This window comes from Mixophyes fleayi, chromosome 8 (assembly GCF_038048845.1).
Source record: "Mixophyes fleayi isolate aMixFle1 chromosome 8, aMixFle1.hap1, whole genome shotgun sequence".
NCBI classification, from domain to species: Eukaryota; Metazoa; Chordata; class Amphibia; order Anura; family Limnodynastidae; genus Mixophyes; species Mixophyes fleayi.
The window spans coordinates 32,500,613-32,527,172 of NC_134409.1; the positions used below are offsets into that span (position 1 = coordinate 32,500,613).

Sequence of the window (26,560 nt, forward strand, 5' to 3'; positions counted from 1 at the left end):
CTGGAATTCGGATTTTGCTTCTCTGCCTGTGAGTTTGACCCTTCGCTTGCCCTTGGATATTGCATCTGTGCCTGTGACCTTTTGACCTAGGATTCTTCTTATACTACAGTCCACCAATCACTCCACTCCTGGGAACTCCTTTAAGTCAGTATACGTTACTCGACCCTCGGTCGGCCCGCAGCCCAGTCTGTCCCCACCACTAGGGGCTCCAGCGAACACCTGGCCTTCTGAGTAGTTCCCGAGTTTCACTGTACTGACTTGGGAGTTCCTAACAGAAAGTAAACCCATTATCAGTCCATCCAAAGTCATGACCTTGACTGGTTTTTCGGTGAAATCTCCTCCTGTTGGTCGCTCTTTTGTGAGCCCTCACATTTGTCAAATTTTCCGGACATGCTGGCTCCAAGAAGACCATTGGCCTCCTTTCCCTCAGCTCAGATGTCTGCAAGTACGTGCAAGCCTGTAATGTCTGTGCTCAGCATAAAGTCCCTAGGTATTCTCCCTCTGGTCTTTTCCTTCCTTTTTATGATTTCAGATGCTCCCTGGACCAGCATTACCATGAATAACTGAGTTACCTCAAAGTCATGGCTATGATACCTTTTGGGTCATTGTGGACCGTTTTGAAAAATGGCCCACTTCAATCCTTGCAGAGGATTACCATCTGTCTCCGAACTCTCTCATTTGCTCATTAAAAACATCTTTCACCTCCATAGTTATCCATGTGACATCATCTCTGTGGTGTGCAGTTTGTTTCTAAATTTTGGTGGGCTTTTGCAAGAATCTTGGTATAAGTCTTAAATTCTCTTCTGGATATCACCCCCAGACCAACAGGCAAACAAAAAGTGTTAATCAGGACCTTGAATCCTTCCTTTGCTACTACTCGTCTGAACACCAATCTTCCTGGAGTGACCTTCTCTGCTGGGCAGAGTTGTCGGATAATAATCATATGCTTGCATTCACTAGTTCCTCTCTTTTTTACAATCTTCAGCAGACATCCGGTCTTACCCACTGTTGCAGAAGCACTTTGGTTTGTGACTTCTCCCAAATCTGGATGCAAACTCAAGCAAAACTCTCCGAATCCTCTCAAACTGTCTGCTGATCGTCACTGGAGGAATTTTCTGCTACTTCAAGTAGGGGATTGTGTGTGCTTATCCATTCGCAGTCTTAAGTTTCTATAAAACTTGCTCCAGGTTTTACTGGTCCTTTCTCCATCTCCTAGGTTCTCAATGCTGTCTCCTATAAGCTGTCATTACCCATTCTCTTAAAATTCACAATTCCTTTCAGTTCTCCCCAGATAGAGAGAAGGGGTACTGTCAGGTGCCGTCCCGCATCTCCTCTATGCTGCAGGGATGGCCGTCTGTCATTTCCGGCCATCGGGCACATGCAGTAGTGCATCCTTGGCACTGTCAGCGGTCAGAGTCATCACTGACAGCCCCACATTCCCCAGCCAATCTGTTCCCTCCTGTCTCTATTTAAACCTGGCTCTAGCACCAATAGGGTGCCAGAGTGTCAGGTCTAACCTGCCTCCAGCATTCCTTGTTGCCTTGTGCCTGCACCTAATACCGTTACTGCTTCCCTTTGGCTTCGACCCAGCTTGTCTCTAGACCACTCTCCTGGATCGCGATTTGGTTATTGTAAGCTCTCCTTGTTTGACCCTGGCCATTGCCGACCATCCTTGGTACTGTTTTGTCCCGATTGGCTTGACCTGGACTGTTCGACTACTCTTTACCACAAATACAATGGTGACTATCCTGGAGAACCGTGACCTGCACACTCCTTGCAGCCAAGTCCAAACCCCATTTGTGGAGGGTATGGAATTTCAAGCCTATATTTTGAACTTTATATATGAGGAGGGAAGTAGGGATTCTTTCTGGCTTTCAATTAATCTAAATAACAAAGGAGTCCAAGCCTATTTGAAGCCATGTTCCCTATTGTGTAGGTAGTATGTAATTTTCTCCATGACACCTTTTTGCCAGATGTTCTAGCAATGAGGAAAGGAGGTTTCTTCCAGTACCTGGCTGGAGCACATTTAGCAACTGCCAAAACGTGTGAGAATAATTCTGCAGAGTATTTATTAAGCTTCTTTTTTAGCATGGGGTAGCAAAGGGGATGACATTAGGATCATATATTGTTTTTTTCATAGCCATACAATTTTTTCGACATTTCTATCCTCTTAGTTTTGAAGCCAAGATTTTATCTTCTTTATCACCTTTTTAATATAAGACTTGAACTATTAGCTGAGCTTTCCTAAACCTGATTAAACAAATATTTGAATGTTTTTATTTTAACTAATTTGCTCATATCTTTTTACACAGAAAAAAGTGTGTTATGGACGTGAAACATGAGAAATTAGATGAGCATATTCTTCAATCTAATTCAACGCACAGATGTGAATAGCTCGATGCCTACGGCCAGCAGCAGCCAGCTGTGTAACCTCCAACACAGCCCTGAGCTATGGTGGTTTACCCTAATGAGAAGGTAAAATCAGGGATATTTGCCCAGTATTCAACTATGTTTCTATACAACTACAATTCATTGAGGACTGGTGGACTTTTGTATGGCTACAAGCCCAGCACATCCTGGAGGACGTAAGGTCCAACAACCGCTGGAAGCGACATTCACTGGTTTCCTAGGTAACAGCCACGACGAGGCTTGACCCGCACGCGGCGCATGTACCAGAGGAATATGACGTCACACACATGCGCCGTTCCTCGTGTCGGTGCCGGGCTAGCGGTTGTCAGGAGTGGATCTGTCTGCGGTGTCGGGTGAGAGACGTGACAGGTGGACGTTACATCAGCTGGAGATTGGTTTATAGTTATGGGGATCACCAGTGTGATGTGTAGAGAAAGCCAGCAGCATTGTATAGTGACTGTGACCTCTGTCAGCCTACAGGACACAGTGATGTCTCTACCTAGTGACCCCAGACAACATATGCATACTACAGCATACTACTAAGCACATTGTAGTGTTATTTTGCCAGGATACGAGGTGCTGTTCCCAGGAGAATAACTGTCCTTTATTAATGGGACCCTACTCCCTCTGACGTGCTCAGTATCTATTGATATAGGGACACACATTAATAGTGTCAGACATCCATATGCCTGTTTATTAATGTATCTATGAAGTTTAAGTAGAAATGTCTAAAGAATTGCTTTCTTTTGGAAGGTTATTCTGAACCAGTACAGGGTGGTCATTAAAGGTTTTACATTATTATTATTATTGCTACTTTTAATCTTTATTTAGTGCCTACTTTTTACATCGAATATTTAATCATTCACATCTCCCCTTGCCCCTTCGGAGCTTGCAGCTTAAATTGTCTTAACACATGAACACATACATTGGGTTTAACATTTTTTCAGCAGCCATTTCACCCAGCAGTATTTTTTGGGACAGTGGGAGGAAACTTGAGCGTCTAGAGGAAATCGGTATTATATGCTAAGGACTTCAAAAGGGTTATGTATTTACAAAGTTGCTAGATGTACCTAATTTCATCGACATATACCAGGCATTAAAGTTTTGTCCTGGGAAGGTGTTTTTTTCCAGTGGAGATGTCCCTACTCAATATTGGGCACAATACTATTCCATATTTTTGCATGCTTTGTGCATTTCTTCATCTCTATGATGTTTGTGTATATATAATATATATGTGTGTTTTAACTTTTTATGATGTTGAGTATTGAAAATGCCAACTAATTATACTGTAATCAAATTAAGTGAACATAATATGGGGATTGCAATGCAACAAGGTCCACCAAGGCACAGGCATATTCAGTGCTCTTGAAAAGTATATTGAAATGATGACAACTATAGATTTATATTTAGTGTTTTGTTTGATAGCTAAGATGGGCACATCTGCATCTACACCGCCTACCACACCGCCGGCTCCTGCTGCATCAGTAACTAAGGAGTCAGTAATATCTCCACCGGCAGAATGTCCGATGCACCAAAAGAAGATGGAAGGTATTTATTTAATTCCTGTTCATGGAATGGGGGCACCATGAATGTTTGGCTCCCATGCCCCAGTTTACAAAAATACTCAGAAAATTGTTTGTGAATCAATTCTTAGCTTGTTCTGCCTTGTTATAGATGTGAAATGTAGCATTGTCTTTGACTGGGCCTTTAAAAATTAGTAATTGACCTCCACTGTCAGAGATTAGACTGACCAGATACAGCTCTAGTGACCATCAAATGATCTTTTTATCTTTCCATCTGTAATGTTAATGTTTAACACCAACCAACGATAAATTTTCCTTCTGCGATATTATCCGGTGATAGTCATCATTGCGGTAGTATTCATCGCGATGACTACATTTGCGACATTACTTTAAACGACAGGAAAATTACAAACTAGACATGTTGTAAAAACAGACTTGCCACAAAAAAAGACGAGTAACGTATCCGACAGGTGTGTAAAATGCGACAGCAGGAAATTTCGACAGTGGAGATTTGCGTCACGCTATAGAGACATTGCTGGTTTTAAAGCAGCAATGCCAGGACCGATAGATAATCTAAGGAGCGGTTAGGATTAGAGTTTTCTGCCAGGTCCTGGCATTGCCGCTTTAAAACCGACAATCTCTCTGACACCATGGCAAATCCCCACTGCTGAAATTTACCAAACCTGTTTGATATGTTTCCTGTCTTTTTTGTAGTTAGACTGTCTTTACAACATGTCTAGATTCTAAACATCACAATTTTCCTGTCGTTTAAAATAATGTCGCAAATGTACAGTCGGAAATATATACCCCACCCATACTATGGCTAATAGCATGGTTCTCTTTTTAATTATTGTAAAAGGTGCCGACGAGTGGGAAGCTTCGAGTTATTGATGGTTATCTCCACTTATACACCAGATACTACACTGTATATTAATGATAATAAAATAAAAGTGAAATCTGCTCAAGTCCTCATCCAGCCCAGTGCTAGACAGAATATCTTGCATTTGCTCTAATTCTTTACATGTTACTTCTATTCGGCAGTAATGATGGAAATGAACATGCATGTCTATGTCCAAATAATGTATATCTGGTTGATTGGTGACATTATTATTTTGGCATTTAATTTTTTTAAATTTCTTTTTAAAGCGACAGGTTGTCCAATGCAGAAAGAGGTTCCCCAGAATGCTGAGAGCCAGAGCTGCTCAGGTCCAGCACATCAAGAAAGGGCTTATGAATATGTCCAGTGTCCAATGGCATCAAGCAGAAAAGATGACATTGATCCCAGCAATATGGTAAGATGTTACTTGGCTTTCAAGAAAAGCATGTTTGAAGATCCTCTGTGCAACACTGAATACACAGTTTTATAGTTGATTATTTTAGCTCCTAGATTTTGTTTGGTGCCATACGTTGGGGATCAGGGCATTGATTTGTCCTTAGGATATTGGCTAAAATTAGGGATATATGAATGTTGTGGATGTTATGTAAAGTTTAGGAAGTTCAGCCTTTAGATGGTATTTCTCATTACAGAGGGCTTTGTTCTAATGTAGGGAAGATGCTGTCTGTAGGTAACAAGTCACATAGTATCAGAAATTGACCTGGCCTGATAAAATTACAGTCAGAATTGTTTTGCTCAAAATATTACTAATCGTTCCCTTGCAGCTGTGGTACACTTGTGTAAAGCCGCAATCACACACAATTTTTTTTTTTTTTAATTATACTTTATATAGAAAGTTAAGTACTTTAAAAGAGTACATCTGCTTGTATGCTTAGCTGTCCTCCAACAAATACTTATCTCCTTTTGAAAGTCTCCCTTGAGGGCAAACAATATGGCACACGAGGGGGGGGGGGATTTACAGTGCAGCTGGAGCTCAGATGGGGCGTCCCAAAGCGCCTCTGCTAACTACATTGTGTGCCATGTGACTTTGGTTGTCATGGTACTCGATGACACTGTGTGTACTGTGCAGAATTATAAATCCTTGATAGCAGCCTGTAAAAACAAATGGAGGAAAATTATATTTACAAAGCTTCTTCTTATACTCTGCCACAGTGATTTATGTAAAAAAAACAAACACATTTTTGCATGGAATTGCTGCTTTAAATCAAGTTAATGAGGTATTCACTTTATGTAAATGGAGATTCATATTGATCTATATTTTTCCCCCAATTACAAAATGATTTCAGTTTTTGACATAGATTTTTCATTGATATGGGTGATGTTTTGTAATTGATTTCTACGTTGCTCTCTTCTAGATCCTTACACTTGCACTTCTCAATATAACATTTTTGCTGCCAGGGCCTACGTAGCTTGGCAACTAAAATGTCAGGTCTTAATCTGTAGTATAAGTTCTAAAAGACATGTCATATTTAATTTTCTACATATTTTTATTTATTTAAATGTTGAAAATTGTTTGGTGTTTTAACAACCACTTATTTTGCTTGACCTCTGATGTTGGTGGAGTACTTTGTTTCATTTAAAGTCAAAAAGTCATAGTAAAACATTACGGTAAGTAGTGGAGTCTACTTAAGGCTGAGTTAGCGTGCAATTAGATAATGCTGATTCTTAGTAACAAGTAAACAGTGATTTGATAACACTATACACAACTGTCCTTTTCTCTTCAGATGCCTCCTCCAAACCAGATGCCAGCCCCAGATCAACCATTTTCTCTTTCACTAGACCGAGAAGAGTCCAAAATTCCTCGGGCTGACTCTGGAAAGAATTGGGTTTATCCATCGCAGCAGATGTTTTGGAACGCGATGCTGAGGAAGGGGTAGGTTGTTCAAAAGGGATTTTACCTTCATTCTCTAGATCACCACTTTGACATCACTATGTTAGTGCTATTTACTAAGAAAATAGAAATGTTCAGTAACCAGTATCACTCTCACTTATGACCTTTGATCATCTACTGAAAGTTAGTTAATAAAGCAAATGTCTGATTGGTCTCTCCTGTATTTTACACTTTAGTCCTTTATTTGTAAATAACTCAGTTGTTTTGTGCATTATGAAGACTACAGAAAGGCAAAAGATGTCCCTATGAACACATATTTCAGTTATTCTTAGGTGAGATGTGGACAAAACGCGCCCCCCCGAGCCTTCATTTGCCGTCCCCTCAGCCGGCTGCTCCCAATTTTATCAGAATGGGGACAGCTGGTTTCCGTGTCACATGACCTCCGCTGCGCAGTGCAGGGAGGTCACATGGCATACCCCGGAGAGGAGGAAGTGCAGTGTGCTCTATCTCCTTCCTATGTGCGGCCCCTCTGAAGGCTTGAAGGCGTTCACCTCTTTCATGTTGCCCCTCGCTGCTCTAGTTATGTCTACTGTGCAGATCATTCTGATTGATGAGTATGGAATGTGAGAGCTGCTTATCACATCATCGTAAAGTCACAATTACTGTGGTTCTGTCTTTCAGATGGAAATGGAAGGAGGATGATCTTAAACCTGAGGACATGGACAATATCATTAAGATTCATAATCAAAACAATGAGCAGGCCTGGACTGAAATTCTGAAATGGGAAGCGCTCCACGCCAAGTAAGATTTCCTCCCCTATGCTGGTGTTCTGGGCTGTTTGGTGTAGAGACAATAAAAATAGATTTGTGTATTCTACTTGCACAGCTCTGGTAAATCAATCCTACTGGTTCTTGTTTACTTTGTTACCGGCAATAGAGAACAATGTGTACATCTCACAATGTTCTTAATGCACCAAGTATGTGGCAGTGTTTAACCTGGTTACAATTGCCATTATTAGGTATTGTTTTATTTGTTCTGTAGAAAAAGACCAGAGTCTGTGGAGGGGTGTTTAGGTATGTCTTTGGTATCATTGTGGCCACAAACCGCTCAACCCCGCCCCTCCCCCCATGGGTCCTCGTTCAGTTTGGCCACACGTGTGGAATGCTTTCCACTGAGCAATTTGGGAACAACAAATTAAAACTGAAGCCCAACTAGGTGACTGTTAGTGCTGCTATAATTAGAAGGGGTTGTTAGGGTTGGTGTTCATATTAACAAAAATTAGACACAAAACTAAAAACAAGTCACGATGCTCTTATAACATTTAAAATAAAGGTTGACATCCTTTCTTGTACAAGAGGCGCCTCTATAAACATCTGCTATAAACATACAGTATAAATACTTCATGGTAACATTGTCCATCTCTCTGCGTTTTAGGGAATGTCCCTGTGGTCCAACTCTGGTCCGTTTTGGTGGTAAAGCAAAGGAGTTTTCTCCTAGAGCACGAATCCGATCATGGATGGGGTATGGGTTTATTTCCTTACCTTTTTTACGTTTATTTCAGTTATATACATCACAAAGCTGTTTTAAATCCTCCTTTCTGTTCTCCACTACAGCTATGAACTCCCCTTTGATCGTCATGATTGGGTTGTTAATCGTTGTGGAACGGAAGTCCGATATGTAATTGATTACTACGATGGAGGAGAAGTAGATAAGAATTATAACTTCACAATTTTAGACGTCCGCCCTGCATTTGACTCCATGACCGCTGTCTGGGACAGAATGAAAGTAACCTGGTGGCGCTGGACCTCCTAATCTATTAAAGGAACAAGATTTGACTGTTTTGTCCATCATCTGAAGACTGCAGTAACTACAGGGCTTTATTTCAGCGTTCCATCACCAAACGCAGCTCAGTATTTAAATAATGAAATGTATATAGTAAAAATGACTTTTAAAAAAAAAATAAAAATCTTAAAATATCTTTGTCTGCATTTTAATATGGAAGAATTATAAGTTCAAGAGCGACTCTGCAACGTGTGTGTACACCATCAATTTCTGTATAGTGTGAGAGTTAGGTAGAAGAGTACATTAATATAACATGATAGCAGTGGTCAATACTTATGTGTTACAGACCACACTGAAATAGTCCCCTGTACACTCTACAGACGTGGGAGTGTTACAGCCTTTCTACAATATAGTTGGTTGTGTTTCAGTTGTATCCATGGTTTACTTTTCAATAATGCATGTCTGTCTTATGAGATTATTTTTTTTTACTTAAAATGTGCCATTCACAGTGTTTACAAAGTTAGTCATTTACAATATTATGACGGCCCCATGTGTAATCTGTTCTGTAGATAATGGAAAATAAGGTGCTGTAACCCATAGCAACAGATCAGATTGCTGTGTATCCATTTTCCATGTGCTTAGAGCACTGCTACCTTCTCTACACATTCACCTGTGGAAGAGTTTTCAGCTAAATGTTCTACAATATCTGTAGCCCGGGGACTAGTAGGCTCTGCCACCTGGATTTAGACTTAAATGCCAGCTGCTGAAATAGTGGGTTTGAATAGAATTGTGGTGATGTGAGTGTTGGATGCTGTACACCGCATAATGGATATAGCACATCATACAATCAGTCTGAATCAAGAAGTGACCATATAATTTAATTTCCTTTCTATATGACACATGGGGGTAAATGTATCAAGCTGAGAGTTTTCTGGCGGGTTTGAAAAACCAATCAGATTCTAGCTATCATTTATTTAGTACATTCTACAAAATGATAGCTAGAATCGGATTGGTTGCTATAGGCAACATCTCCACTTTTCAAACCCGCCGGAAAACTCTCCGCTTGATACATTTACCCCATGGTCTGGTGAAAGTCCAGTTCCTGGTAACCTTTGTGCCACAATCAGAGAGTGTTTCCTTAACCTGCATGAGCAGGACCTTGGTTCCGAAGGCCCACATTGCATCTTTCACATTGCTACCAAGCTCCAGATAGTCACCATTTCTACACAGAGCAGCTAACTCTATAGCTGTCCTTTACTTTTGGACAAGGCTCAGTTACTGCTCTCGTCTCACAACTAGCAAAGGAATCTTGTCTTTCACTTTTGCATAAGACCCAGGGTGCACCCACTACTCCCAAAAGATGGTCTATACCAGGCCTGTCCAACCTGCGGCCCTCCAGATGTTGTGAAACTACAAGTCCCAGCATGCCCTTCCAGCTATCAACAGGTTGTCTACTGGCAAAGCATGCTGGGGTTTGTAGTTCCACAACACCTGGAGGGCCGCAGGTTGGACAGGCCTGGTCTATACTGTGGCAGTACTTTGGTTCATACACAATTATTACTCTTAGAACATTACTGCTTTAAATATCAGGTTCACTCTGCAGGCATAACTGTAGGGATGGACTTTCAGCAAGGAAGTAGACGGAGTGTACACAGCCTAAAGCACAAAACTACCATACTAAGTAGGCCAGCCGAAGTAAGACCTGACGTTAGCCACCTCCAGGAAGAAGTGACCTAAACCCAACTAGTGCCACCCACCTACATGTCCCTAACTACGTCACTTAGTCACATTGAGGAGTGAACTACATACAATACGTTAAACCACTGTCATTTAATAAATTCAACTATTGGACTTTGCTGGGCAGTAGCTGTAACAGTGCCCTCTCTTTCAGTGAAAGGTGATCGATTGTATATACTGAGAGCAAATAAACTTACATTGCTTCATGATGAACAAAAATGTTCCAGACACTGGAGTGATTTCATACCCAAGTCCTTGTTAAATTAATATTTAATTTAACATCTTTAAAATAAGTCAGCTGCCTACAGATAGTGAGTGGAGCCAGCTATTTTGTGGGCTGAACCAAAAGCTGATTTGGTCACTAGGAACTAGTGACATGATTTATGAAGCCACTTTTGTGGCTTCATTTTAATTCTCTCTCCCTTTCCCGCAAATTCTAAAAGCAGAATCTCATAATATCTAATCATCATTACACTGACATGATGGGAGTCGTTTTAAGCGACAGAAAACACTTCCATATGAGAATCATGTTTCTCAATACTTTCCTTTTTCTCTTTAGTCATGTTGGATCCTGAATTGTTATGACGTTATATTAAAAATCTGGACCAACTTCCTTATCTCCACAGATTTGCTCCATACTGCCAATTCATTACATCCTTTGTACCTCTCTTTCATGTGGTCATGGCAACTAATTTAGGCTGTGGCTTCAGCCAACTTTTGCTCACCTACTCCAGCAACCCTCCTTACAACTGCCCCACCTTAAGCTTGGGCTGCTGTTATTTTCAGGTGACTTTAAACCACCAAGGAATAGATGGGTCATATTTGCTTGTCACTAGTAAAAATAGTTCCAACTTAGTCCTACGCTGCCTAAAGTCCCTATCCCATCTCCTGACACTGTCTAGTAGAAAACTTCATGTAAACCACTATGCCATTGTAGTTTTCTTTCTAGCCATTACTTTCACTTTAGACAAGTTTAGGGTATCCATGTGTCCTTATTCTCCCAGGACAGCCTGCCTTTTCACTCCCACCAAAAATAATAACTTATACTAGTTATTTTCCTTACTGTAAATGCCTGATGAATCCAAATTTTCAAAATAAGTGGGATAGTAATTTACCTTATTTGTGACCTAACAAGAAAGGGTGTTTTACGGCTTGAGTTGTGCTATTTCTGTCCTGGGGGTAAATGTATCAAGCTGAGAGTTTTCCGGCAGGTTTGAAAAGTTGAGATGTTGCCTATAGCAACCAGGTTCTAGCTATCATTTTGTAGAATACTAAATAAATGATAGCTAGAATCTGATTGGTTTTTCAAACCTGTCGGAAAACTCTCAGCTTGATACATTTACCCCTTAGTATTTTATTTCACCATTATGGGTGATATACAGATTTATACAGGGCTAACATAATTTAGAAATTAAAAACCAGATCACCCATGCGTTTGCCCATACCCCCATTGTTTACCCCATAGTTTTAGGTCACATGTAAGGTAAAATGGCTATAAGAACATATACCAACTTATTCTGTTAATTTGGATTTATCAGCAAATTCAGCTATGGAAAAATAAGATTTGCAAATTACAGATGTAGTTTAAAAAAGGAGATTGTGCTTTGAGATCCACAGGCACATGGTAAAAAAAAGTATATCTCACTTATTAATTTATTAAAGTTAATTATATATTTCACGTTGCTATACAATTAGGTTCTATATTCCCATTTGGCGTCCATAGAGCTGTATTTCAGAGTGGCTAATAATGTTTCACATATACTGAGAATTTAATAGAAACGTCTCGTCATTTTCTAAATAGCGAACAGCACCATCTTGTGGTGCTTAGCGTAAATACGCATTTTATATACACATAATGGAAAAGGCTGCCACATAGTGGACACTTTCCGCAGTGCAGGAGTGACAGAAGGCGGAAAGGGAAGTTCTAATCGTAATCTGAGTGTAGGTAGAACAAACATGTCAGAGGTAGCGTTGGAGGAGATCTCTGCGCTGTCAGCCATATACTGTGAGCCGGGGGAATTTGAAGTCCTCTCAAGTTCAGGTGAATGGCCCGGTGTCATGTTTTTTTTTAATCTCTCATTGACACTAGATAAATCAATTGATTTTTCGTTATTTAATGTGTAGATCGTTTTCATCTTTACAAAAGGTGTTTCTTATGTAACTATTAGTTTCAATATCCAGAGCCAACATATTTTGCAGTCCTATGCAATGTTCTAACTATATCAAAATATACATCTTTAATGCACACAGAAAATCACATAATTCCAGTAGTACAAAAGTTGTAGCTAAAACAAGATCTCACTACATAAATTAAAAATAAAAATATTTGTTGTGATTCTAAAATAATGCACATTTGTTTACCCCTAGCTTCCAAAGACTGATTTTATATTAATCTCTACAAAAAGGGCAGCTGCTTTATGATGTGTTGCACCTGGACCCATAGATTGTCACCTTGCACGCAGGGTCTTCTCACCTCTTTGTCTGTATTAACCAGTTTTTTTATTGCTGTGTTTGTCTCCAATTTGAAAGATCTATGCAGGGCCAGATTAACCCTAGGTCTAACTGGATTAGAGCCCAGGGGCATCTGGGAGGCCCCCCGGCATTCATCGGGTCGGGGGCGTCCCCGCCCCTGGCTCAGATTGTCAGCTGGAGAATGGCAGACAGCTAACAGCAAATGTTATGCTGTTAGCTGCCTGCTGTCACTGTAGTGCAGTGTTGGCTAACATGTGACACTCCAGGTGTTGTGAAACTACAAGTCCCAGCATGCTTTGCCAATATATAGCAGCTTATTGCTGCAAGGGTATGCTGGGATTTGTAGTTCCACAACACCTGGCGTGTCACAGGTTAGCCAACACTGCTGTAGTGCTTCTGCGGCGTGCAGTAATCTCTTTACTGAGGAGATCTCGTGAGAGTGAGACTATGACTCATAGGGGCATATTCATTTGTCCGCGGGATTGACGAAAACGGTAATCCTGCACGGAAAAAAATGTTAATATGGTAATTTACCCGCTTGATTTCTGCTCGCAGCTCGGAGCTGCGAGCTGAAATACAGCGAGAGATTACCGTATTAACGGTAATAGTTTTTCCGTGCTCGAACCCGCGGACAATTGAATACCCCCCCCCCAAAAGTCTCACTCTCACAACATCTCCTCAGTAAGGAGATTGCTGCGCGCTGCAGGAGCACTACAGGGAGTGACAGAAGAACGGAAGGAGGCACAGTACCCTTAACCCGGGGGCTTCCAGTCCCTTAATCCGGCCCTGGAGCTATGGAATTTGCTTGTGCTGTATAAATGTTGACGATGATGATACACTTACTTCAACACAATTGTACTTGGTTTTATTCGCCACCCTGATTGTAGCAAGTATGTATCCAGCTTTTGTAAGGAAGAACGCACCCCTCGCTTTATTAGCGTAAACTCTTGATCATGACCGTCTTGTTCTGGAATGTAATATCTGTTCAACCCTTACAAATGTTCCAGTGATTGTGAAATGTTGGTGCTTTATAATTTATTTATGATATTAAATACAATAAATGATAATAAGCACGTTAGCTTGATTCAAGCCTTCATTTGTTCACAAATTACCAACTTCCTTTTTCACCCCCTACCTCCGATGCATTTACAGCTACAATTAGGTTTAACCTCGATGTAGTTGGACAGTTTGATTGTTTTCAATAACATTGTTTGAACATTCCTATGTGTGAGATGGGGTGCATTCTAATATGAGAGGTGATGGGTCTTTTTATAAATATTTGACTATAAAACATTAAAAAGGTGTTTTGGACTTTTTGGTTTGCCATGTTTGTCCTGCAAAACCCATTGAAAATCACCCCTGTGAGTTGGCCCCAAACGTTATCAACTGTTGTTATGTCAGACACCATGTGGCGTTAGAGGATCCTTTCATCGCCCCCCTGGTGGAAATAGATGTACTGTGCAGGAGCACTGCATCTGTTTCCTCACTTCCGGTGACAGATACCAATTGTGGGCACCCTTGAGCTTGGATGGGGATCCCTAATCTCTTAGGAAGCCCCCCGTTTTTTTATTTTCGTCAAGTTGTTGGGGAATTTTACCTGTCTGCAATATCACCTGTAATGCCCACACTAAGCGACCGTTACAATCTTCCAATCTTTGATACCCTCGTAAGCGCCCTGCTTGATCCTCTCAATTAAATTGGACACCTTAAGCAGCCAATATCACCTTACTGCCATCCATGTATGCCCCAAGTGACGGTTCCTTTTTACTTGTGAACACCTCTATACTAGCCATCAAACTTAGTATCTTTCACTACGGTGGCCAAGTTAGGACATACCTCATTCATATCAGGGTGTTACAAAGATAACATACTTCACACTTATTCATAGAAGTTGAACAATACTTGAAGCTTCTCTGCTTCATTCCTCTCTTACTCCATTAAATGTATCTCCGGTAGACTGCTGTGTAATTATACTAGCCCTGTGTATCTCCCTGTCCCTTCACCCATGCCTGTTACAGTGATGCTTTTATATAGACACGGAACTTCTTGGAGACTTGTTAATATCCTTGTATTGTATGATATGTGCTTAGTGATTAGCACTCCTGCCTCACAGCGCTGGGGTCACGAGTTCAATTCCCATCCATGACCTTATCTGTGTGGAGTTTGTATGTTCTCCCTGTGTTTGCGTGGGTTTCCTCCGGGTGCTCCGGTTTCCTCCCACACTCCAAAAACATACTAAGAGGTTAATTGGCTGCTATCAAAATTGACCCTAGTCTGTCTCTCTCTGTCTGTATGTGTGTGTACATTAGGGAATTTAGACTGTAAGCTCCAATGGAGCAGGGACTGATGTGAATGAGTTCTCTGTACAGCGCTGCGGAATCAGTGGCGCTATATAAATAAATGATGATTATCTTACATTTATGTTTTTGTGTGTCACTGATCCTTTATCTAAGCTATCTTACAGGGTGCATTTTCATCTAATAGTCAGCTGTCAGTTTTATGATGTTATAATATGTTTATTTGTAGAAAAACTCATTATGTTGTAACAGTCTAATCTTCAGCATTGCATAACTAGCTTTTAGAATATAAATTATGAATTGTTTTCTGGGTCATGTAATCTGTACTGGATATTGTTTGTCCATGTCAGTAACAAAACATAATCTTGATAAATTGTTTTTTTTTTTACAAGTCTACGTGCAGTTTATGCTAATTCCTGTGCAAATCCTTTTCGATGAATATAGTTGGAAAATATGCTGATAGTCACATTAAGAGCAAAAACGACTTGGAATTTGAATGAGGTCTTACGTTTTATTCACACAGTAAATGTCACTCGAGTGATAATGTACTTGTCTGTAGTGACAGCCGTTTCAGCAGAGGTTATGTCAGCATCTCAATGCACCAAAATATCAATTGTATCTTAATAGAAACAGATTTAATAAAGTACTAATGTGCCGAAAAGAGATAAAGATAATAAGTTAAATATTTTCTATAATGACATAATTTGTCATTTTTGAGGAAATGCGCTTTATGAAAATCTTTTGGTAAATCAGAGGTCTGTCTATAGGTGGGTAGCAGGGGCACAGACAAGACAAGTTGTGTACGGAATATAATATCATTTGGTAAAAAAAATGGATCAGTTGGAGGATGGGGCAGAATGGAAAAGAGAAATCACATTGCAATAATAAGTCAGGTCTGTGCAGTGTGATTGTACAAGGAATTCTTTGAGTTTACTCTGTATATACTGCCACTCCTATAGTGCTTTTCCAAATTGTTATTCTACCATAGATATCATAGTCTTGCGTGACATAGGATATTGAAAGCAGAGCAGTGTGACATAATTGGGGCAGCACGGTGGCTCAGTGGTTAGCACTTCTGCCTCAGCACTGGGGTCATGAGTTTGATTCCCAACCATGGCATTATTTATGTTTAGTTTGTATGTTCTCCCCGTGTTTGCGTAGGTTTCCTCCGGGTGCTCCGGTTTCCTCCCACACTCCAAAACATATTGGTAGGTTAATTGGCTGCTATAAAATTGACCCTAATCTCTCTTTGTCTATGTGTGTGTGTGTGTGTGTTAGAGAAATTAGACTGTAAGCTCCAATGGGGCAGGCACTGATGTGAGTGAGTTCTCTGTACAGCGCTGTGGAATTAGTGGTGCTATATAAATAAATGATGATGATGAAAGGAGATGTGGTCTAAACTTTTCATTATAAAACCCTGCTCAAGCTGCAGAGACACCTTTCCTGGGTAAAATGCCAATCTTATAATAAAGGCTGCAGCATGTTAATCATCCTATCCCTAGAATAGGCTCCAGAGCAAGGGGTTCACTCCAAGCTTGTGATTTTGATGGTAGTTCTCTTGAGGTCCCAACTGGTAACATATTCAGTACTGCTCCTCGCCATGAGTGGAGAGAGAGCTTCTAGCAATGGAGGACCCATAGAGCTCGTTAACATTCACTGAAGTGTGTGTGAATGCCGTGGCTGATTGGACAGGGCATAGCAGCGATCCAATCAGGTTCCACACTCACTGCAAGTTCACCGACAGGGCAGGTTTGGCACTGGAAGCCCTCTCTACTGATACCAGAAGGCTGTGCTGAGCACAAGCTAATACTGAGTCTTCTATAGGAACCCCATTGAATTATTACAAGGGAGGGGGAATTTCTAAGGAGGGTAAATGTTTCAAAGTGTACAACCCATTTAACAATGCAAATGTAGTAATCTATGTCTGCTGTACCTGTACAATGGGCGAGGTGATGTCAACGGTTGTTGAGTAGAAACAATAACACAGTTTTGTTTTTCAGCCAATTTTATAGGTGGATTGAAATATTGAAAAAAAAAAAAAAAAAAGCCAATTTAACAGTTAGGGTATACAAGAGAAATCAATTCCCTTCTTAGGGGCATATTCAATTCTTTATTTTTCCCGCCGCGTTAAAACTATTACGGTAATAGTAAGCTGTATTTCAGCTCGCGGTTCAGGGAGCTGCGAGCTAAAATCCAGCGAGAAAACTACCGTAATAACATTTTTTCTGCGCACTATTACCGTAATAACGGTAAAATAACAGTAATAGTGCCCCATAGAGCACACACACACAGTGGTCGAAATGGAAATTTAGAAGTGGCGGTATGAAAAATGTAATGGGGATGTAAGTGAATGGACTTTGACGTTTTTACAATGAAGGCAGCAGGAGAAACAGCGATATGGGATACCACCATATGCACCCCCTTCTTCTAGATATAGATGGATGCTATATGCATGAGATACATATTAAGTTTGATGTTTGAATGAAAAGCCCTGAGAAACCTACAAGACAATTCCTCTATTGTGATCAAGCAGGCTGATGGGGGGTGGGAGGGGGGGGGGTAGTCCTTATGAATAGGGAATACTACTTCAAGGAAGCTTTAAATCAGTTTAATGATTTTTCCTTTTATAAGCTGTTGGGGCAGGATTCTACGATGGAATTTGGGAGTCAGTTCAAGATTTTATTGGAAGACGCCATAGCCAAGGGAGTGATTTTGTGGGATGCTTTTCACTTTTTATTTATTAAACACCCTGTCACACCTATCTTTTATCATTTACCTAAAATTCAGAAATCACTGTTTAATCCACCGGGACATCCTATTATTTCTGTATAGGGTCACTCACGTCTAACTTATCTGCTTTTGTTGATTATTATTTGCAGAAATATGTGGTTTCTCTGCGGTCCAATGTACGAGATACTATGCATCTTTTGAATATGATTGATGGTTTTCAATGGCATTCCTCTTACGCCTTTTTAACATTGGATGTACAAGCCCTCTATACAAATATTCCCTATACAAAAGGATTGCGGGCTGTAAAATATTTTCTGACCTTGGATACAGGGATCTCAGGGAGACTACGTAAATTTATTTTGGATTCTATTCTTTTTATGTTAACTCACAATTACTTTATGCTTGACACTTTCTACTTACAGATTCTTGGTACGGCCATCGGCACCAGGTTCGCTCCGACATTTGCAAATTTATACATGGGACTATTTGAGGAGGAGTATTTCTGGAAGGGACCATGCGGAGCGAACCTTGTGCTATATGGCCGCTACATAGATGATCTGTTTATTATTTGGGACGGGGATTCACTCTCTGCATGTGACTTTGTTAATTCTCTGAATAATAATGAATTTTATTTGAGATTCACTCATCAATATAATAGGTCTACAGTTAATTTTTGGGATTTTACTATCTTGGCTCGGGACACAAAAATTACTACATTTAATTATAACAAACCAGTGGATAGTTGTAAATATCTTCATTTCAATAGTGGCCATTACAGGTCATGGGTTTGACATATTCCCAAAGGTCAGCTGAGCCAAATTAGGAGGAATTGTACTGAGGATTCTGAATTTTTTGATCAGGCTAATTCATTGCTTAATAATTTTTCACAAACAGGATATCCAGAACCTTTATTACAAGAAGCCTTTTTGTCTATAGAAGACAATAATAGAATGGATATGTTAATACCAAGGAATAGAATAAAAGATCAGTCATGTTTGGAGAAAGGTTGCAGGAATAGGACCTTTGGAGGAAAGAATTGGGTTCCTATTGTTTCGAGATATAATTGTAAATTGTATCAAATTGCACTGCAGTGATTAGACATCCATTGGAAATGCAGATAGGTGCCAGCTTGTCCTCTGCAGGGTAGTGGATGTGGGTCTTTCAATTATTTTGTTTTAGGATGGAACCCCTTTTTTTAAAATTTCTTTTTTTGCAACCAAGTTGCCCCTGCCCCTAGCCTGGAGACACCGTTTCTTCTCTGTGCAGCCATTTTCCCGAAGGCTCATTGTTTCCTCTTATGGCCCCAGTTGAAAACAAGAGAACACAGCTTTTGATTGGCCCCCTTTCCCCCATCTGCTGTCAGTTTAATGTGACAAACAATATATATTTGCTGCCGAGGCTCCAACTAGGGGGAGGAACACCTTGGACAATATTTTTAAATAAAGAAAACACTTTCTAAAGAGCTCCAAAAATAGAAAAGAGCAGCCCTAACAATAAGTATCACTGCACCTAAATATGAACAGAAACAGGAATATTGCCCACTATTTTGTGCCTCATGAGAGATGCAGAACCTACAGGTGGCAATAAATAATGAAAATAAACTGTGATGTGTATTAATCTTTTACCTAGGTGGTAGTGCAGTGTGCGTTTTTAATTGCATTAATAGTGAAATGAAATGCACTAAAAATATCATTTTGATTTTCTCCATAAATACAAAGCAGAACGTTTTTTTCGAATGACAGAAAGTTCAGTAGTTTAAATAAACATAACAATGGGCCTAATTTTGTAAAATGAATAATACTTTTGTGTGTGTGCGCTTTTTTTTTCAAAAGTGATTGAGCTCACCGATAGAAATATGAAAGTACACTTAATATACTTAGTGGAAGAAATCCAGGGTAGGTCAGTGACTGGTAATTAGAGAGAGATGGCGGTAAGGTACATACTTCACAATGGCAAATAAACACAACTACTCAGGACAAAGGGTCATTGATCTTTGCACCGAATCATTGTTAGAACATGAAAGAATTGTTTGAAATTGGCTTCCTGCTTCTGCCTATTTTAGTTTTAGGGTGAAATAGACTGCCTCAAGAAGCATGGGTTCCTGTAATGTATATAATGTGTATGCACTTTGTAGAAGTCAGATCCCTCTTCATAGAACAGTAATGCAGTTCACTTGGGTAAGCAAGTCCGATGCATCATTTAAAATCCTAAAAGAATTTTGTATCCTCTAAAATAAGTTCAATCAACTTTAACCCCCTTTGCCGATGAGGCTTTTCTCACTACCATCACCAAATGAACACTACTGAATTTGCAATCGAGAAATGCCAAATAGGGATTTTAATGGGTGCAGGAGCTTTTGTATTGTGATTTGGTGCCCAGTAGAATTTCCGTAATTAGACAACTCTCATGGTAAACATTTCAATCCTGGTTCTTTAAGTTATTGGACATGATTAGTTTTGTTCTTAAATATAACTAATATTGTTTATATTGTTGTAGGTTCCTAACACTTTAACAAAAATGGTTTTTACAGGCATTGTGAATGCCTAGTTAGGTTATTGTTTCCAAGACCCTATTTAAATTAGATACTGCAAAAGAAATATTGACTGAATACACCCTAAATTAGTCATTGTTTCCCTGCATGCTCATATCCTTCTATTCAACACCACCTCCTCCTTTTATTTTTACATATCAAGAATGAAATAAAATATGACAACATGTTAAAATGTCCATCTAAATAATATAAAAAGAAATATATAGTACTTTCACACTGCTTGAACAAAAATTGGATTTTATAGCATTTTGATGGCAAGTTATTTATAACCTTAAACTGTCCATTAATGTTTGATCCTTGAAGTCCTTAACAAAAGACGAATGATCCAAAGAGCTATTGAAAAATGTAATTTTCCTCTGATTTATTGCTGTCGGGATATTGCACTGTGGCTGATTGAGTTTCCATGTTTTGCAGAGAGTGGAATAACTGTAATGATTCAGACAAGCGTGCAGCGGGTAACAGAATCAGAAATTCAACTACGACTAATATTTGATCTGCCAGTTACGTATCCATCCTGTCTACCGAACCTCTCTGTCAGCTCTGAAAAACTTACCAGGGCCCAGTGTAAAGGACTAAGAGACAAATTACTTGACCAAGCCAGCAAGCGTCTCTCACAGCCCATGATACATGACTTGGTTTTGTGGACGGAGCAGAATATTAACAGTCTAATTGGGGATTCCATCCAAGATGAAAACCACCTTCTGTCAGCAGTGACTGACGATGGGACATGGACAAGCCTTTTACATTTAGATCACATGAGGGCTAAGAACAGATATGTCAGAACTGTAGAAAAATGGACAGCTGATTTGAAACTGACTGGAAAACTAATGTTCATGAGCAAGTTAATACTGATTCTTTTGCAAGGGGACAGAAGCAGTATCCGGGTGAGTAGGAAAGGACCCTTTGTCTTTTCACCTGCGTATATATTTAAAATAAAAATATAAATGATATCAACTTTATCTAAGCCATTGTGTAAGAAATTAAGTTGTAATTGTGGATTTATTTCATAATTGCCAACTCCACCGGAATGTCCGGGAGACTCCAGAAATCTGGGTCGATCTCCCGGACTGCCGGGAGAGCAGTCTCCCGCATGCGGCCAATACCTGGCCATAATAATGCGATTCGCGGTGAATCGCGTTATTTTGGCCCCACTCCCCGCATCAAAACATAATTTCCAATGCAGGGGCCGGGGCCAAAATTACGCAATTGACCGCGCCCAGCCCCCTCCCACCCTCTAGTCACGCCCCCTGTCCGGAATCTCCTGGACTTCATAGGCAAGTATAATTTATTTTGTGGATAAAGCTAAAACCTATAAGATAAGGCCATTTATTTTGAAGGTACTATAGGCCTCCTTCGGAGATGGACATTAAGGTGCGCCGAGAACATTCACTTGTAGGTATTTTCAGTACGTACTATTATCAATTTATGTCTGGCATAGAGATGCTTCCTTAGCAAAGATACAGTAGTGATCATCATGGTGACTGCTGTATCTTTCATTGTTTAAATGAAATATATTTTTTAAAAAATCCATAAGCAGCACCCGTGCTAAACAGAATGTGGTGGTTACCGCAGAGGGACACTGAGTGTGGGCTCTTCCTAGACAGGCTGGTCGGCCACAATATAAAGGGAAAACCTGCAGCCTGTAAAACACTTTTAACAATGAAAGTTGTGGAAGTCATCATCATCATCAATATTGTGCACTAGTCTTATGGATATGTGAAAGAAGGCACATTTAATTCTGAACGCTGCTCTATGGGGCTGGCTTAGCTTGTGTGTGCTACGCCCTTGCTGTACTCTACTTGCATGTGAATACCACGATCTGCCTCTCAACGTGCAGTGGGCTAGAAGTGCAAGATACGTTTAACTCTAAATGCGATGGCAAGTTTTGGTGCATGTGCAATGCTGCAAAATACATTTTTATTTTGCTCAAATACAATTTCGTCCAACACTACAGGAGGCCCTATTTGCACAGAATGGACCTTTGAAATTCACTCTTTGGCTGGAGATAGTAGGGCTCATTTCTTAAGTGCACTTGGGGCTAGATTTACTAAACTGCAGGTTTGAATTCTAGTTATCATTTATTTAGTGCATCCTACAAAATCACAACTAGAATCTGATTGGTTGCCATAGGCAACATCTCCACTTTTTCAAACCCGCAGTTTAGTAAATATACCCCTTGATGTGCACTAAGAAATGTTTTGTTTTGCACACTAAGGTGAAGGCATGGTGTTGGGAGACATCTCTGGAAATTAGAAGCACAGACAGACTGATAGATCTCAAGTGGTGCACTGTGCAAAAGTTTATACCTCTATTGTTTTTTTCCTAAAATACTGTTCTGTCTGGCCTCATTCATGGCTGGACTTAATCCTGAGAGAGAGGGGACAATAGGTCAGTTTTATTGCGTGTCACTTTTGTGTGTGTGAAGGTTATTACTGCATTGCTCGGAATGTGCTTTTCCAGTGACGCACAAAATGGGACCCATTAAAAGTATAGGATGAGACTCAAAGGGCTACATTTACTAAACTGCGGGTTTGGAAAACTGGAGATGTTGCCTATATCAGATTCTAGCTTTCATTTATTTAGTGCATTCTACAAAATGACAGCTAGAATCTGATTGGTTGCTATAGGTAACATCTCCACTTTTTCAAACCCGCAGTTTAGTAAATATACCCCAAAGACTGCCAAATCTGAGCTGGCGCAGTTACTTGCGCAGTGAGAAAATGGAAAGACCCCGCAGCACAGCAAGGGACCCGCATCTCTTTTCAATAATCACTCTGCAAAATTAAATCTAATTTTTGTACTGCTTCATAAAACTTGGTGCGCTCTGCCGACACACGTTCCTGTGCAAGTTTCCGTTCCTCCACAAATGCCGCCAATTTACTCCACAATTCTATGTGCTTTGGTGTAAATCTAGGTGCCCTTAAGTGAATTGAGGCGCCCTGTGGGACCAAAGCTGATTTTATGCTTCATAAATGACCACTATTGGAGGCAGACATTGTGTGGGCTTAATACCCATGAGCGTGCAGTCTATCATTTCTGTAGGAGGCATAAAGTGCCTCAGTGAGGTTACTGCTTCCTAGTGAATGGATCGGCTACATCCTTATAAACATTCAACCCACAAATTGCGTCTGCTGTGTGTTCCCATTACTGCCATCCACATTTCTGCCTTTATTGGGCGATGCTCTATACCAACCTACAACTATCTGAGGATAGAAAGTCTGGCACCAGACATGTTTGGAGAGTTGGGGCACGCAGCAGGGACATAAAGTGGTCACTTTGGAAATAAAACAAGTTGATGGCATCATTCATTGTGTGAGGTCTGTTGTACTCTAAGTACAAGTATGTTTCAGCAAAATGGACCAAACTGTTGTACATTTTACAGATCATTTAAACACTAATTGTGAATACTGAGTAATTGAAGCTTAACATATTTTAATGAACATAGTAATCATTTAATTCTTGGTCTGTAATGGATTAGCCAGACTCAATGTTAGTAAGGCATCCAAAGACTATTGAGAATGAACCCATTGATGTTACTTATTTTCAGCATCTGGTTATTTTGCTATTTAACAAACAACGTCTGGGCCTGTTGATCTGCAGTGAAACTGTTGCGTTTCTTTATGGTATTATGTAATCTTCAAGTTTTGCTGGATTCACAATTGAAATAAGAATACTTGGTTGGACATGTGCAAATTAATGCTGACTAAGAGCTTTATTTAGAATTAGGAGCAAGTCCATCTAAAGGCTGCAATCTTACACTAGGTAAACTATTCCTACGCAAGGGGTGCAAATGCAACGTTTTTGTATGCTGGGAAAATGCCGCCTGCATATGAATGTAGCACACACATACTGGGTCTCTTCATTGTTACACTGCGATGTTGAGTTAAGCTGGGACATGCCCCCCTCCCAACTCTAAATCTGATCACTTGTTTTACCTTTTCCCCTCCTGCAGCTCAACATGGTTTTGCCGAGGTGCAAATCATCATCATCATTTATTTATATAGCGCCACTGATTACGCAGCGCTGTACAGAGAACTCATTCACATCAGTCCCTGCCCCATTGGAGCTTACAGTCTAAATTCCCTGACATACACACACAGAAAGACAGAGAGAGAGAGAGAGAGAGAGAGAGAGAGAGACTAGGGTCAATTTAGATAGCAGCCAATTAACCTACTAGTATGTTTTTGGAGTGTGGGAGGAAACCAGAGCACCCGGAGGAAACCCACGCAAACACGGGGAGAACATACAAACTCCACACAGATATGGCCATGGATGGGAATTGAACTCATGAACCCAGATCTGTGAGGCAGAATCGCTAACCACTTAGCCACCGTGCTGCCCAGATGTGCTGGAATTGCTCCAAACTATAAATGAGTGCAACATGTACTGAAAGTGCCGTTTATGGGATGATACTTTTATCATGCAAATGACTGACTTGAGGCAAATGAAATGTTACACAGTGTCAAGGATTCAGACCATCATTTCTATTGTATTTTTGAGCCAAAATGCACTATAAGTAGTGTCTAGTCCTACGAATCAGTCAATACATTTATGTGATGGAGTGTCCCATATAAGAGAGTCTGTCCTTCCTCTGTTCTGTAAATACTGCTTTCCCATGTATTTTTCACCCCACAATTTTGTGATTTGCAGGAATACTTGGTCCTTCAGAAAACCTGTAAAGTGGATGTTGACTCCAGTGGAAAGAAATGCAAAGAAAGAATGATCAGTGTTTTGTGTGAAATGAAATTACCTTTGGAGCACAAGAGGTACTTTGTGTTGCTCAACAAAACTTGTCTTGTTAAGATCTATAAAACAATATAATTATTATTAAGTATTCTTTCTTTTGTCATACAGATTTCCAACATTTGAAGTGAAAGAGTATTCATCAGTTAGTGAGTTAGGGAAAGAGTTTGAGACAGCGGGACTCTGCAAAATGTTCTCAGCATTTGTGTTAGATCTTGTCTGAAGAATGGGAAATGCAACCAGCATATGGGATTGGTGTAAGTGAAATAACACACAAAGAAGATTGGAAAATACAAGATCTGCATTTTTAGGGCAGACATTTTTACATTTTATTGGTTATTTCTAATCTGATTTGAAAGCTTATTAACATTTGAAATCCACAGCTATAGGTTAATAGTACATGACAGAATATACTTTGTTCCATATTCTTGATATTAAGCAGTTTCCCAGATGTGTCATATCTTATTAAAATTACATTTGCTTTTGAGAAGGGATTTAGTCAATAAATTTACATACCATCTGTGGTGACAGTCCTGCTCGTTTCAAAGTATTGTTTAATAAACTACTAAAGTTGAGTGTATCTATTATGGGACTGATTTTCAATGTTGTCTTCATATTTGCTGTTCCAACCATATGATACCAGACAAGTATAGAATATATAATGAGTATAGAATATGGATGCCTACCTTAAAGCTGTATTAAAACGTAGGAAATTATTTTACTAATGTGCCCCCTCTCCCTAGCCAGAGCCCTGTGACTCTTTGTGGGGGAATGTGGTACATTAATTTCAAAGTACAGCCGAAAAACAGGAGAGGGGAATTACAAGATGCAATCAAGTGATTGTAACTTGTGATTGGCCCCTCCCACTCACACGCCCTCTGTGCCGTTATTAATAGATGGTTAACTTAATTGTTTTGCTGCTTCTGTATTACAGAACCAGCAGTGCTCCAGTAAAAACAGCTGCATGTAACCAGCCCTATGGCTCCGGCTAGGGGTTGGATATACGTCAGTAAAATATTTGTTTAGATGGTAATTTGATGCTAAAGGCTAAGGGTCATTTTATATAAAACAGTACATTCAATATCTTCTCTCTCCTTCGTGGTTACAGAGGCTTCCATGGCAAACCATTTGAACTGCAGAAGAATATTTGTAAGTCATTTTGCAAACATCATCAGTTCCATGCACCCCACCTATCAATTCAGACACTTCCCAAAAGAAAACATTCTAAACAGTCGGGAGAGAAGAGCTGTTAGTTACACTGTAACATACAGTGTATCTAACCAACCAGAAAAGCCAGACAGATAATTATTTTACAACTTTTTTTTTTGTTTTAAATATAATTTATTTCTAAAGTTGGTTTTAGTTATTATATCTATGGTTCAACATAAATGACTTATGTAGCCATGACTACAATGAAGTTATAGATCAGGAGATTTAATACAAAATGGGTTTCATTAAAAAAAACCCACAAAGGCTAAAGGAAATTGTTGTTAAAGGGACCCATTGTTTTTATTTTTTCTTTTATAAATAAATTGAGCATTAGATGCAAAATACCATTTTTTTTAAATTAAAATACACTTAACATTTTGC

The 26,560-nt window shown here is 39.8% G+C and overlaps 2 protein-coding genes across 3 annotated transcripts; both read left to right on the plus strand.

Annotated features, from left to right (window-relative positions):
• The first annotated feature begins 2,657 nt into the window (after positions 1-2,657).
• HCCS (holocytochrome c synthase) lies at positions 2,658-8,636 on the plus strand. Its single transcript, XM_075182327.1, has 7 exons — positions 2,658-2,762; positions 3,835-3,957; positions 5,079-5,224; positions 6,552-6,700; positions 7,340-7,459; positions 8,093-8,179; positions 8,272-8,636. Exons 2-7 carry the CDS (start codon positions 3,840-3,842, stop codon positions 8,468-8,470), a joined length of 819 nt encoding a protein of 272 aa, XP_075038428.1. The 5' UTR covers positions 2,658-2,762; positions 3,835-3,839; the 3' UTR covers positions 8,471-8,636.
• Positions 8,637-12,082: 3,446 nt separating this feature from the next.
• Positions 12,083-26,222, plus strand: RWDD3 (RWD domain containing 3). Of its 2 annotated transcripts, XM_075182329.1 has the most exons (5): positions 12,083-12,218; positions 20,642-21,111; positions 24,878-24,993; positions 25,082-25,227; positions 26,079-26,222. In XM_075182329.1, the coding sequence occupies exons 1-4, from the start codon at positions 12,134-12,136 to the stop codon at positions 25,191-25,193; spliced, it is 783 nt and encodes a 260-aa protein (XP_075038430.1). In that variant the 5' UTR covers positions 12,083-12,133; the 3' UTR covers positions 25,194-25,227; positions 26,079-26,222. The 2 variants fall into 2 exon arrangements, with proteins under 2 accessions (XP_075038430.1, XP_075038429.1); XM_075182328.1 differs by lacking the exon at positions 26,079-26,222 and having other exon boundaries at positions 25,082-26,042.
• Positions 26,223-26,560: the final 338 nt, after the last annotated feature.

What these genes read in the sequence shown, in the direction of transcription:
- HCCS (XM_075182327.1), top strand. Translation starts at nt 3,840, where the DNA reads ATGGGCACATCTGCATCTACACCGCCTACCACACCGCCGGCTCCTGCT. An exon ending in GCACCAAAAGAAGATGGAAG is followed by an intron (nt 3,958 to 5,078) that starts GTATTTATTTAA and finishes TTCTTTTTAAAG; the next exon opens with CGACAGGTTGTCCAATGCAG. An exon ending in TGGGAAGCGCTCCACGCCAA is followed by an intron (nt 7,460 to 8,092) that starts GTAAGATTTCCT and finishes TCTGCGTTTTAG; the next exon opens with GGAATGTCCCTGTGGTCCAA.
- RWDD3 (XM_075182329.1), top strand. Translation starts at nt 12,134, where the DNA reads ATGTCAGAGGTAGCGTTGGAGGAGATCTCTGCGCTGTCAGCCATATAC. An exon ending in TGAAGTCCTCTCAAGTTCAG is followed by an intron (nt 12,219 to 20,641) that starts GTGAATGGCCCG and finishes CATGTTTTGCAG; the next exon opens with AGAGTGGAATAACTGTAATG. An exon ending in GGGACAGAAGCAGTATCCGG is followed by an intron (nt 21,112 to 24,877) that starts GTGAGTAGGAAA and finishes TGTGATTTGCAG; the next exon opens with GAATACTTGGTCCTTCAGAA.